Below are 13910 nucleotides of genomic sequence, written 5' to 3' on the forward strand. Positions count from 1 at the left end.
TCATTATCTCCTATTCTACTGTTGAAATCCCCAGAAATAATAATTGGTCCTTCATTTTGGTATGTATAGAAAGATGATAACAAGCTATCATAGAAATTCTCAGCATCTACCTGCCTAGATGAATTATTAGGAGGCAAATAAGCTACACATGTGAAAAACTTTAAATTTGTTAATTTATTTTCAAAAGATAACCACAGAATACCATCACATGTGTTATCAACAACACATACATTAAAATTACTTAAAAATTCATTTTTAACTAATAAACCTACTCCACCAGATCCAGATCTGGCATTTACATGCAAATATTGTCTGTTATTACCAAACCACGTATAATGCTCAATATCTAAACCATTTTCATTTTTAAGATGTGTCTCTGCTAAACCAATGATATCAAATTTTAAATAATCAACACAATATTTCCTTAAATAAAAGTTATCACAGTTTTCATTAGAACTCCATCCATTAACGTTTCAAAACCCAATGTTGACCTATTGTTGTTGTCGTCTATCTCTGTTGTTGTTGTTGTTCTGGAAACCACGCCCACGACCTCGTCCACCTTGACCCCGATTTCCACGACCTTGACCCCAGTGACCATGAGCGTATCTATTGTTTCCACTGTTATTACACGATTTATTATTACTTGAGTTTTGTGAATTTGATATCGAGCTGTATAGACCGCCATCAGAATTTGAAGGATTATTTTCACTGGTTTGATTATTCAAAAAAGCACTATCAGTATTTGAATTAACACTTGGTTCACTATTAGAATTTCTAGACGCAAGAACAACCTTGTTTCCCCGTATAGACATTCGAGCACCCTTATTCATTGCATCAACCACGGTGCGGAGATTTTGTGTTGCAAGTCTCTCCTCTCTTGTACGATCTGCATCTATGTATATGTCTTTAAAGGGATTGTTGCGGAGTGTTGACTTAGCTTTCAGCACTCGGTCTCGTGCTTCACTGTTTTGCAGAGTTGCAACAACTACACCAGGATATTTGGAGCTATCATTTTTCACTCGTCGCGCGGACACAACCTCAATATTAGATAGTTTCAGTATGTCACGTATCAAAGTCTGGACCTTATTCACAACATGTTCATTAGTAGTCTCCGGTAACTTTTCAATATAACGTTATTGAGATATCTTCAAAGTTTAAAAGCTCTAACAGTATCAGTGATTGAGTTGAGCTTAACCTGGATTTCTTCCATATCACTATTCATATCTGTACGGACTGTATCAAATTTTTCATCAACAGCTTTATTCACGCGTTTTATTTCAACACTTATTCTCTTATCGACTTGCTGACAGATCTTATCAGACAGTTTTTCAGACAGCCTTTTTCCAAGTTCAACTTCCAGTTTATCGATTCTATCTGACAAATCATGATTTACCTTTTTAATGTCATTAGAAATGTCATCCAGTTTCATCATGATACACACAACGCTTGGCTGATCATTGCTTTGAACCGAAAGTTTCCGTTCACTAGATACGGATTTTCCTGGGGTATTCCCATACAAAACTCTACGTGCATTAGCCATGACCCTATCTGACACATGATCATCATCTGATTTAGCCTTCTTTGCAGAGGCCATACTGCTACGCACATCTGAATCTAAACAATCAATATCAGTTTCTGAAAAGTTTCGCTTCCGTTCACTAGGAGCAAATAACACGGATTGTACTGGCTGAGTTGATGGGATAATGTTATCTACATAGTCTTTTGCTCCTTCTAGAATCATCCTCAGTTGTTCCGTAATATCGGAATCGAAAAAAACAGTATCGACTATAAAGCTTGGTCTTTGCTCAAAGTCTTATTAATTGTCTTTACCATCTATCCGAGTATCCGAGTACTCGTACCTATCAAGGTAATAATTTACCGTTACACCGCCTGCACAAAAAGTTCACAATTTCACTATTTTCCTCAAAAACGCCACACTCGACAATTTATCTGTATTCTCAGGAAATGTTCTTTTACCATGTGAAATCATATAACAACCACAACGCCACTGCAAACTCGAAAACTAAACAAATTTTTCTGTTACGTATGATCAGTACAACTGTACTTGAAATTGAACTCTCAAAATATACGACGTTAGGTCAATGTAGGGTCAAGAGGTATGAGACCACTTTCAACTGCCTTGATGCCGTAGTTTATTCTTACAAACAATATGTTGTTTAGAATTTTAGAAATGATAGGTCAAAAGTACTATTTCGCTTTGTTGCTTTAAATTTCCGACGGATCTTCATATAGATTCTATATTTATTGAAATATGAAAATGTACGTTTCATATTGACATAAATTTATCTGTAAATAAAAGATATTTTAGGACGATAAAACACACGTCTAGCAACAGTTAATATGACCTTGAAACCTGTACTACATCATAGTGTAAAGTTTTAAAATGTATATGATACACAACGAGGAAGATATGCTGTTATTTAAACATGTCCAAATTCCGGAACATTAAATAAACGTTCGGCTTTATCTTATCTGTTCCGTCATTTCTATGATAAGTTTTAACTTTAGAACATAACACGACACATCTCAAATTTGGGTCTTATATAAAAGTCGTTGTTTAATAATTGCCATTATGGTAACGTGCTTTTGCTGTACAAGATACTGTATGATTATTTTTCCAGAATTGTCGCATTCAGCAGGATTGCTTGCGTTAAAACCATTGAATATCACTGTGAGCCGCCGACGGTTTTTACCTTCAGCAAGAAGTAGGGTAATACGTATTCTTAATACGGAAAACAAATGTAATAAGTTAAACATACTATGTCTTTTGATAATTATCAAGATTCTGATTATTATTAAATAAATATGTGATATAAAATTGCTTAAAATTATGTGAAAGATTTGTTTCAGACAGCATAAGATTCAATTTTATTTTGTTTAAGATCTGCAAATTAAAGACGTGGAAATTTTATGAGATATCAACAACATTCCTACTATTGGCATGTAGAGAATAAATAGTGGTTAAACAACGAATCGTGGTGAGATCTTATTTCCATTAACCAAAACTGTTTCCTTTGTATTGAAATATTCACTGGTTTTGATATCTACCTTTAAATTACTTTGATGGCTTTGTATGCTTTTATAGTATTTTATACATTACTCCATATCGAAAATACCTTAACATTTCAAAGTATAATTAAAATGATACAGGCGACCTGTGTATTAACGGGCATTATTGTCATACAAGCAAACAAACAATACGTCTCCTTGGTTTTGTGCTTTTTAATATTTTGTAATTATATACTGGTATGCATAATTAATCCACTTCTAGAAAGAAACATAATAATGCACAGTGTAACTTGAGAAGTAAAATTTCAAACATGTTTATGTTTTATTTTTGAATATTATAAAACAGTATAAAATTATTTTCTACTTGAGTGCATTGCCCAGTTACCGAGAAATGTTAAAAGTGGAGTAATATCGGACGTAAATTTTTAAGAGAAGTAGCAACAAATCTGATCGTCATTCTACCGTACCGGTTACTCTGATTTCGGTTGAAAACTGGATATTTGGCCGTTGACATAGTGTGAATAACAGGTGCTAAACTTCAGGCAAACGTACGTTTGTGTGCATGAACTGCAAGGCCTATAGTTTGGAAAGTAAACTTATCAGAAACGATTTGTTAACGAGGAATATGGAACACTTTACTAAACGGGTCTAATATATTGGTTTGCCATTCTTTATTTGTTGTGTGCATTTGAAAGAATAAAATATATAATTTGCTTTACCAAAAGATAATATTATCATGTTTATTAGCTGACCATGTGTAAATTAAGTTGGTGACATTTCTATTGATAAAACGTTCTTGTCATGACTGAAAACATATAACTTTTCTAGGCCAATCTTTGGTTTGGCTTGTGATAAGACATATGGTATAAGAAGGACTTGTTAGAAGTAAAGATTGTAGTATACATGATACTTTAAACTGAACGAAGATTTACCAGAACTTTCTGGATAGAGTCTTTAGAAGTAACCATTTAACGGTTTTTGTCCGATAATGCCCAGATCGATGTTACAAACTATTGAAGTTTTAGGCGGGAACGTCTCTTTACACATATCATTTGAAAAAGGGATAATCTCAAAAAGAATATTTTCGTTATTTTCCATTTAATTGCTATTTAAGATTCGACAGTACGAAAAAACATCTGGGAATGTTTCATGAGTATGTGTTTTAGTCGTATCATTAAAGGAAAAGGTAGAGTTTGGAAATACCCAGGGCTTGTAACTATAGAATAGCTCTTGATATCACTTCGTTATCATGTATTTTATCACTTAGATTGTACGTCATATTGTTCAAGATATATCGAAAGCATGGGCATGTAAATATTTCAAGCAGATGTTTATATCAAAAATAAGACTATTACACATTGTTAAACATTGTGTTAGCCGCATCGCTATATGAAAAATATGCATGTATACAAGAAACAGCTGCAGTAAAATCATATTGAATACAAAGTACTTATTCAGAAAAGAAATTATTAATTAAGCTTACTAAATTATTTATGTCTTTCATTACAGTATACAGCTGAAACATTATGAACGCAGCCAACCATAAGACAAAATGATTGCAACGATAAATGGCAAAAGTAACAAAAAGACATATGCGTGATGATGCAACACAGCAGTACATTTTTCCCTAACTTTCACAAAAAAATTAACTTTTAAATTAGTTTAGCTTTTTTACATCTTCATCTAATGTATTGAATTATTAAATATATGAAGAAGTAGTGCATGTAGAACTACCTTCATAATAATATATCGCACAGTAACAGTCGTTTGTTGAAATAAAATGTCTTGGCTTCTAGTGATGGAACATGTACATATTTTTGATATGTAGAGCTATAATACATTTATTGAATACTATTCTAAATCCAATACATAGTACTCTTAATACACATAACTGTTATGTTTATTAAATTTATAGTCATTGTTCTCCAAATATGAATTTTTACTTTTAGTCTAGTAAACATTTACCCATTTCATGTGTTATCGGTGCATTTGCTAAGCCTTTTCGCTTTCTGGAGTTTCTAGTAACGTAGACAGATCACTCAACGTGTATGATAGGTACATAATTATGTATGTGCATATGAATAAAAACAATAAACATAAAGCTGTTGTTGACTATTCTTTTAAAACAATAACGCAATAGAACTAAGTATCAATTACATAACTGAATTCTAATCATTCTCGATTATACAGTTTGATTGTTTTTTACTAATGGCACTTTTTGTAAAGATTACTTCGATCATTATAATAATTATTATATCACATTGTTTAAGATTTCTATCTCTGTTGTCATTTCTTGTATTATCGCATGATCAGCAAAAAGCACAACAGAATTCTCTAAGATACAAAAATTAGTTTAAACGTAAAACCATTAACTGTTATGCGCCCACTTTGAATCAGTATGTAATTGTATAATTTATTCTCTTGTGTCAAATGAAGGCGGTTCACCATAAATGCTTTATTTAATCTCGAATTCTATACTAATTTTGGAACACATTCTGTCATCTATTGCATATCATATTAAGGCAATATCTCTCTTTTTCTACTGGGAATTATTTCACACCCACTACTGTATTTATGAAACAAATCGGTTTAATAAAACAGTGGATATATTCCAAATACCACTACTTTAAGTAGAAACATATTTAAGAATATGTTTATTTCAGCAGAAATTCAATTTTTATTATTTTGTTACATCCATCAGTTTATTTTTTCATGACAAGTATGCAGTCATTATCAAAAATAACAATTTATGATTAAATTTTCCGAAATCAAAGAACTTCTGATTTTCATTTAGAACAAAACTTATTGATTTCAGTCAATGCATTTTAATGATTTTCTTTAATGCATGTGTATATTTTTAAATAACACTATCCTTTTATGTCAGTTGTATCAAACTGGTAATGACGATAAATGGAAGCGACAAGAATTCTAAGGTAAGTACAATGTCTATTTAAACTGATATAGAACTAGCAGACAAAGTGTATATTAACTTAACCCATTAACGTCAAGCATCGTTATCATATACAGCATATTGATTTACACTTTGCCATAAATATAGAATGCCGTAAAACGCGAAACATTACTGCATCATTATTGTCAGATATATATTTGACATATAACTTTTTTTTTATACAATCCATCTTTGTTCGTCTTAATTTCTGGGAAAACCACCGTCGTACAAGTGTAGATATAAGTGATGTTTTCTAGTAGGCATAAAACTGCTTAGAGTATTCAACGCTTAGACTGGCATATTCTGACTAGGGCTAAAATGACCTCTACAGAACATTGTAACTTATCGCCCGAAAAAGCTACTGTTACGTGTGCGATGTCTGTGTGCTATTCAAAGGCAGAAATGTCTAGCGATTATCTGTCAAAGATATTTATTACTTATTAATGTCATATGTAACATTTCTTAGGATTGGAAATGGACATAAACTTTAGGCTGGCATTTGTCACAGAAAGGTCATAACAGTGATGTCTGTTCAGTTTAGTAATACATCTTATAAGGGTGGGTGCGTCTCTTTTCTAACTGTTATCTATTTTGCGCTTTATCTCAGTTTTCAAAACGTAAACAAGTACCCATTTTCTCTTATCAAAGAGAGCGTGCGATAAACTACTGGATGCTTTGATCATTTCAGTCAAACACATTGGTGGCATACTTTTCCCAATTAGATGCTTGATAACGATATCACTATAGCGATGTCGATGTTCAGTGGGTAAAAGAAGTGACAAATGTGTTTTTGAATACAGAAATAACTCATAAACCATGACGTTCCTCTTTCAGCTTAAAAACAATAAATGCTTCGTTTCATCATACATGTGTCTATAACTTACAAGAAATGAAACGTGTTCTCTGTTGTTCAGTATCTTTAGTTTTGAACTGTAGTTTATATAAATAACATTTCGCTTACCTCTGAACAAACTGATCATTTACATTCATATGAGTGCCTACATTTGTGTACAAAACATCAGTCGTTTGGCTAAAAGATTAATTTGATTAAACGATATGCAAACTGTTTCAAGAAGTGTCGCCTTCTGGGAACTTTGCGTATATGGGAAACTGATCTGAATGACTTTTTGTTATAAGTACATTAATCAGACTGTAAACTATCTGAAGAGGAAAATATTGAAGATATCGTATTGGTAGTTTAATTATATATTTCGAATCAAAGAGATTCATTGTCTTTTATTTAACCAGTTATTGACGATAATACATTTATTTAAATTAAATGACCTTGAAATGGTAGCATGAAATGTAAAAAGTATTAGTTAAATTTATAGTTTTGCTATATAACGTTACACTTGTTTATTCATTACGAAGGAATCGCAGTTGCAGAAGTATTTATCTAAGAAAGAACACATGATTTAAAGAAATCACTAAATGCTTTGTACTATTTTAATATTCACCAAGTGTGACGAAATATACGGTCAGAAAACGCATTGTAGATATCTTTGAGCATGCGTTATGAATTATATCGTTAAAGAGCTTCAGTTATAACAAGTGTTCAACTGCAAATGTGTCGAGGACACTTACTAACACTTTTTTGCAGCGATAGATAATTCATGTAAACTGTCACACCTGTACATTTTTATAATATGCATAAGATAACAAAATAACTTGTGTACGTTTCCACAGTTAGCAATCACAGTGGATGTCATTTTCTTGAATACGATACTAAGTTCTCTTCAAGCGTTTTAAAATATCAGTTATGCACATCACAAACCATTGTAGATATCCATATAAAGAAAATTGAACATCAAAGAGATTCTCATGTAACACATTTTTTTTTGGCATACTTTGTTCCATATAATTATTTAAATTCTCCGCCAACTCGCGATAACGGTTATAACGATATTAAAGTTTCATTATGATTTTTTTCCGCGCAGCCGTATTGAGCTCGCTTTTTCTCCGAAAGCCGACAATCTCTGGACAATAAATGAAAATGTTGTTTGAATGATATATATTTTTGGACTGGGAAACTACATTTGTAAATTTTCTTTTAACTGGATAATATCGCATGAAAATGGTCAATGAAACACTTGCGTTTCATGAAAAGTGTTATTTGCATACTATAATGTAAACAGCCAATCAACATCAACACAATTGTTCCTGACTCGTCGGTGAGTAGAGCAATTACGCTTTTCTTCCGATGAAATACTGTTACTTTTCCCAGTAACATTGCACAACATCATTAGTTTAATTTGCCAGACTGCACAACAAAACTAACGTATTCGTCTTTATATATAAAATAATATAAAATAAATAAATATAATGTTTAAAAAGCAAATTCACTATATATCGAATTACAATTCTAAAATTAAAAACTAGTTTCTTTGGAGATATTTGTATTACCAACTGAATAATACACATGATTGTGTACTATTAATATCAGACTATATGGAATTGTTAATATATACCTTGTTGATTAATTTGAGCTCCATATAAAGTGCCGGACGGTGCATCTCGGGGGGTTCATATAAAATGAGGTTTGAAAACGTGTCCATCAAAGAACATAACTGACATTCAAGCTAATAAAGTTGTTTGCTTAATATGAGAACTTCGCTTTTATCTTGTATCTTATTAAAGATAGATACAGTTAAGTAAAAAAAAAAATCACTGGTAGATGAAATGCAGATAGAACTCCATACAAGATACAGACTGGATTCTTTAACGGTAGTTTTACTGAGTTCGTTAATTCGCTTCTTTAAACTTCCATATAACACTGAAAAATGTATTTGTCAAAACTTAAAAGTACATGTATCACGTACTGCTTTATAAAATCTCAAGTTAAGGAAATGCTCCCGTGAAATACTGTACAACGTTGTACATGCACTATTCAATGTTATTAAAGATAAAAAGATGGAAACAAACGATGTGACAAACGCGAGATATCTAATTAATGGTCTCGTCCTCGTAACCTATTTAGCCCGTTCTATGATTTGTTTTTACTTTAATGTTAATTGATTGGCAAGAAAACAGCACATCTACTCAATTTAGAGACTTTATTAAAAACTGTGTCGTGGGAAATTTACAATAATTTACTAGCTATGGTGAGCAAGGTAACGTATGATTCTGTTCTTTGGTTTTAATAAGAAAGATCACAATTAGTTCATCCAACCTGTAATTACCCTTCTCTAATTGATTGTGATAAAATGACATTAAATATTCTTAATACCAAACCTATATCAATATAACTACACGCCAAGTTCATGCAATTTGGATTCTTATTCTTACTACATTAACAAAAAATCAAATGAGCCGTGCCATGAGAAAACCAACATAGTGGGTGTGCGACCAGCATGGATCCAGACCAGACTGCGCATCCGCGCAGTCTGGTCAGGCTCCATGCTGTTCGCTTTTAAAGCCTTTTGGAATTGGAGAAACTGTTAGCGAACAGCATGGATCCTGCGCAGGCAGGCTGGTCTGGATCCTTGCTGGTCGCATACCCACTATGTTGGTTTTCCCATGGCACGGCTCAAATATGACTTCACTTTTATTTGATTTTTATCAACAATAAGCACCTTCAATTTCATTTAAATTCGAAAGTGAAAGAAGATGAGATTTCTGTACCCGTTCATTTGCTATATCTGTAAGAAAAAAACTACAGATATTTACGTTCCAGTTGCCGCCATGCCATGTAGAATATGAATATGTACTCAGAAATAATGATAAAATTACAGAAGTGTGGTAAAATACTCAAACTAATAGAACCACAAAACAAGAAAGTGTGTAAATAGCAATTTTATACCGTTTTTAATTGTTTGGGGTTACCCTTAGTTGTAAGTTCAAAAATGGTTTGGGGATTATCATATTTTAGTGATCTGCATCATTTTGTCGTCATATGCAATATGAACTATTTTGCTATATTCGTTTAGATATAATTCTAAAAGACCATTAAAAAAAAATGTTTCGGTTTACAAACTTTCAAAACATACTAGAAATGATGAAGACTTTCGAAGTGATTGGAAAATAAAATCATCGAAGGTCTCTGGCTGTGTGTACTTTAAGATTTTTATGTCTGGACTTTGTACGAATTTTTGAACTTCACTATCAATCTTCATATTAAAACATATAATTATTACTATTATATTTTATGTTAGTTTTCAATTAACTGTTGTTTCAAAACCGCGTGGTCGTACGAGACAAAACGGTTAATGTTGAATGTGATTTTGCTAGGTGTAGAGTTACAATGCGTATAATAATTATGATCATAATCAATTAAACACTTTGAACAAAAAACACGAATTAAAATGGACAAAGCCATCATTTTGATATGGGGACCATACGCCGCTTTTCATGGAATTGTATTCGGTGCATCATTGAAGGTTCCATGTGCACCGTCGTATTAATACAACTGCGGATGTCTTTAAATTATATTCTGGTACTTATAACATGTGTAAATGTTGAGTTCTGCTTATCCCTGGGCTAGAGGGCGTGGACGGTAGCTTGCATTTCCACTACCGTCCATGAAAAGGCTCAATCAAACAGAGCCTGTAACTTTTTCGTTTATGTCGTGTTGTGCGACCTGTGGTTTTCCACTTTTTTATTTTAATAACATGTATACATAAAACGAATTGGAATTACTCCCCGTTATTATGTAATGTGTTCATCCTTATTGAATATAATACATTTATAAAGAAAAAAATCTTTTGCAAATATTTGATTTCAGTCATTTCAATAATTCTATTATTTTATTCAACGAGTTTGTGGCTAAATCGTCATTTTTTGCAGAAAAAAAAAATGAAACATTAGTCTGTACTTGTAACAAATCCTAAAATGTACCATTCACTTTTTATTTCTCACCCACTTTGAATCAGAATGTAACTGACAGTGTATGATTTATTTCCCTGGTGTCGGATGGAGGCGGTTCGCCATAAATGCCACATTTTGTTACCAAACCTAATCCAATTTTGGAACATACAATGTCATACATTGCATATTATATTAAGTCAATATTTCTCTTTAGCTTTTGGGAATTATTGCACACCCACGTGATCATTCATCAAACAAATCCAATTTAAATGATCTTATCATACAACAATGGATATATTCTAATCTTCAAAAGGGATATTGGTTGTTTCAGTGAAAGTTCGATATATACTTATTAGGCACGGTAAGCATCATAAGTATTTCAGTTTTGCGGTTATTAACAAAAAATGAGCTGTTTATAGTTTTCGAGATCTTAAATCAGATGAAGCGTTCACTATTCTAATGATATATAATCACATGATTTATTTTCAACCTGATGTGAGGTAAATACAATGTATCATGCCAATTTAAGTTGTTAACGTACACTTACTCACAGCTTAGGCAGAAAATAATACAATATCCAAGGAAGTGTATTAAAATTAGACAAAAGTGCACGGACATGCAGTGAAGACATGGATAGTATATCTACACAAAATATGTCGTTTTGCCTGGGAAAGTGCTTTTTTTTTCAAGAATAATTCGTGAAAGCGGGTGTTTGCAAGTGTTGCCAATTCGGCTGTATGTGTTTAGTTGGAGTTTAAACAAATAATAAAGCATAAATACAAACGTCTGTTCTGCTGGCGTTTCTTATTAGCAGAAAACTTAAAACTACCAATTCGTTAATTGTTTGTTTGATAGCATAAATCTTGTAATGCAAGCTAAAACGTAAAATCCTTGACAGGCATCTTAAACCTATAACATCCTAAACACCACACTATGCTCACAGTTTCGATGTTTTTAACAAATAAAAATTGTAAAAACAAGTTTTAAGTGCAATATTTAGTTTTCATATTGTGATTCATCTTGCATCAGAGCACAATGTCAATGAAAAACATTTATAAATTTGCTTATGAGTCATGCTGTTCTAAGTGTACTAAGAAATACTCATGTTCATTATATGGGTATCCAGCGTTTAACCTTTACCCTGCTATATTTCTACAATGGCCCGATCAATCATTCAATTTGGGCTATATCATTTACTATTTGAAGGGGTGTTCAATGAAAATTTACTGACTGAAAAGCGAACAGTGCAGACCATGATCAGCTTGCACGGACATACAGGCTGATCTTGGTCTGCAGAATCACTTGCCGGATAGCAAGATTAATCAAAGCTTTTTTTAATACTCATTTTAATTAGACAATGTATTTCAAGGCAATTCACCAGATATAACGGTATGTATAATGGAAATACAATGTTTATTTTACTGTACCATATGGTTTCGTAAATAAGCGACATTAAGCTAATGTGTAGGCAATTTGGTAATTGCTTCGATAAATCAAACGCAATCACTATCGTCTGTGTCAGTGCAAGATTACTTCTCTAAAATTGTCTGTCTGTCTAGTTATATTGCCCTACATGCTTAGGGCTTTGTGTGTTTATATCATATATTATATTGGTTAGGACAAAATAGCAAATCTGCAAAACGCAAACGGTCAATATATGTTAAACATCTGTTGATAAATTCGCAACGTCTTTGCTACTACTACATCGTTTGACTGCCTGCTAACTACTTCCATTTCTAAGGGACGTTGTCATTCAAAATATTTTGATGTTTTCAAGTAATACTAGTAACATTTCATGAGCAGAGTGTGTCTGCTTTTATTTTGTTTGCGTTCGTTTCTGGAAATCAAACATAAAAATTAATTTTATCTTCAAAATTTGACAAATTTTGACATTACACTGCAAATACAGTGTTAACTCTATTGCCCGGTCAATTGCACAACATATGGACAAGCGATTAATTATTATTATCATTTCATCATTATTATACTAGATTTATATTGCGCACTTATTACGATAAACACGTTCAAAGGCGCTTTACATAGCGCAAAGGCAGCCACTCAGGGCGCCGAATTCATCCTCTACTAGTACAGACACAAAGCGATCTGACCAGAGGGACAGAGTGAGATAAAGCTCCCAGAACAGAGAGAGAGAGAGAGAGAGAGAGAGAGAGAGAGAGAGAGAGAGAGATCTTTTAGATACAGGCTTTTCCGGCTAACTTAGCCTAGCTCCTTGCGAATACAGCCTGGTTCTTTAACGTTCCCGGTGAAGGACGAACAAGTACTGGCCTCTTAGTTAGGTGGGAGACACTCGAGAGCATAAAGAGTCGTGTAATAATATTCTACTATGCTCTTTAAATTTTGCACTGTTGTGTTCATTTAAATCATTAAATGATAAACATAATGATACATAATACAATGGCCTCTTTAGTATCTTAAAACACATACTGCATTTAAAACCAGTTCATTTCCACACGATTGATTGATTTTCAGCAAGTCAAAACAAAATGTATAGCAAAGAACCGCTTGCTGTAGAAATACCAGTGGGGTCAACTTGGATAAGTTTATCAAGCTAAGGCAATTATTTGAATGTATGAAACATTATGTTGATATAAATTTGATGATCAGAATTTGACTGTCGATGGCGACCATCTTCATTACCGACACGTTTGACGCAGCTCCGCACGCTGGACTTACCCCGGCTAGGGTAACAAACGAATTTGATTATCTCAGTAATCTAAGTACTTAATATGCAGTTACAGACAACGCATTACGTATAAATTCAATGCTAAGACTTGCAAACCTCGTCGAATATCAGTACATAGAAATTGTTTAAGATTTATACCTGCTAAGAATTGAACCACCGTGATTCTAGATTTAGTAAAATGTGTCGGCTGTTTACTACTTCTGCAGGAAAAGATACATTAAAAATTTCCTACAAATGTACCCGTAAAAGAATGTAATCCTACCACTGCATGGCTCGTTTCAGTTGACGTTGCATAACATTTTGCCATTTTGCTTATTACACACACCGAGCACATGTACGTTATTCAAACACTGACTGTTTGGTTAGTTCTAACTTGCGTTCTTAGTACGCTAGGTCATTAGAACATCTAATGATTAAACAAAT

The 13910-nt window shown here is 32.8% G+C and overlaps 1 protein-coding gene across 1 annotated transcript; it reads right to left on the bottom strand.

Annotated features, from left to right (window-relative positions):
* Positions 1 to 491: 491 nt before the first annotated feature.
* Positions 492 to 1741, bottom strand: LOC123526630 (PH domain-containing rcdII-like). Its single transcript, XM_053522490.1, has 2 exons — positions 1169 to 1741; positions 492 to 1082 (listed from the first exon to the last, which is right to left on the bottom strand). Exons 1-2 carry the CDS (start codon positions 1739 to 1741, stop codon positions 492 to 494), a joined length of 1164 nt encoding a protein of 387 aa, XP_053378465.1.
* Positions 1742 to 13910: the final 12169 nt, after the last annotated feature.

This window comes from Mercenaria mercenaria, chromosome 14, assembly GCF_021730395.1.
Source record: "Mercenaria mercenaria strain notata chromosome 14, MADL_Memer_1, whole genome shotgun sequence".
Lineage (NCBI taxonomy): Eukaryota > Metazoa > Mollusca > Bivalvia > Venerida > Veneridae > Mercenaria > Mercenaria mercenaria.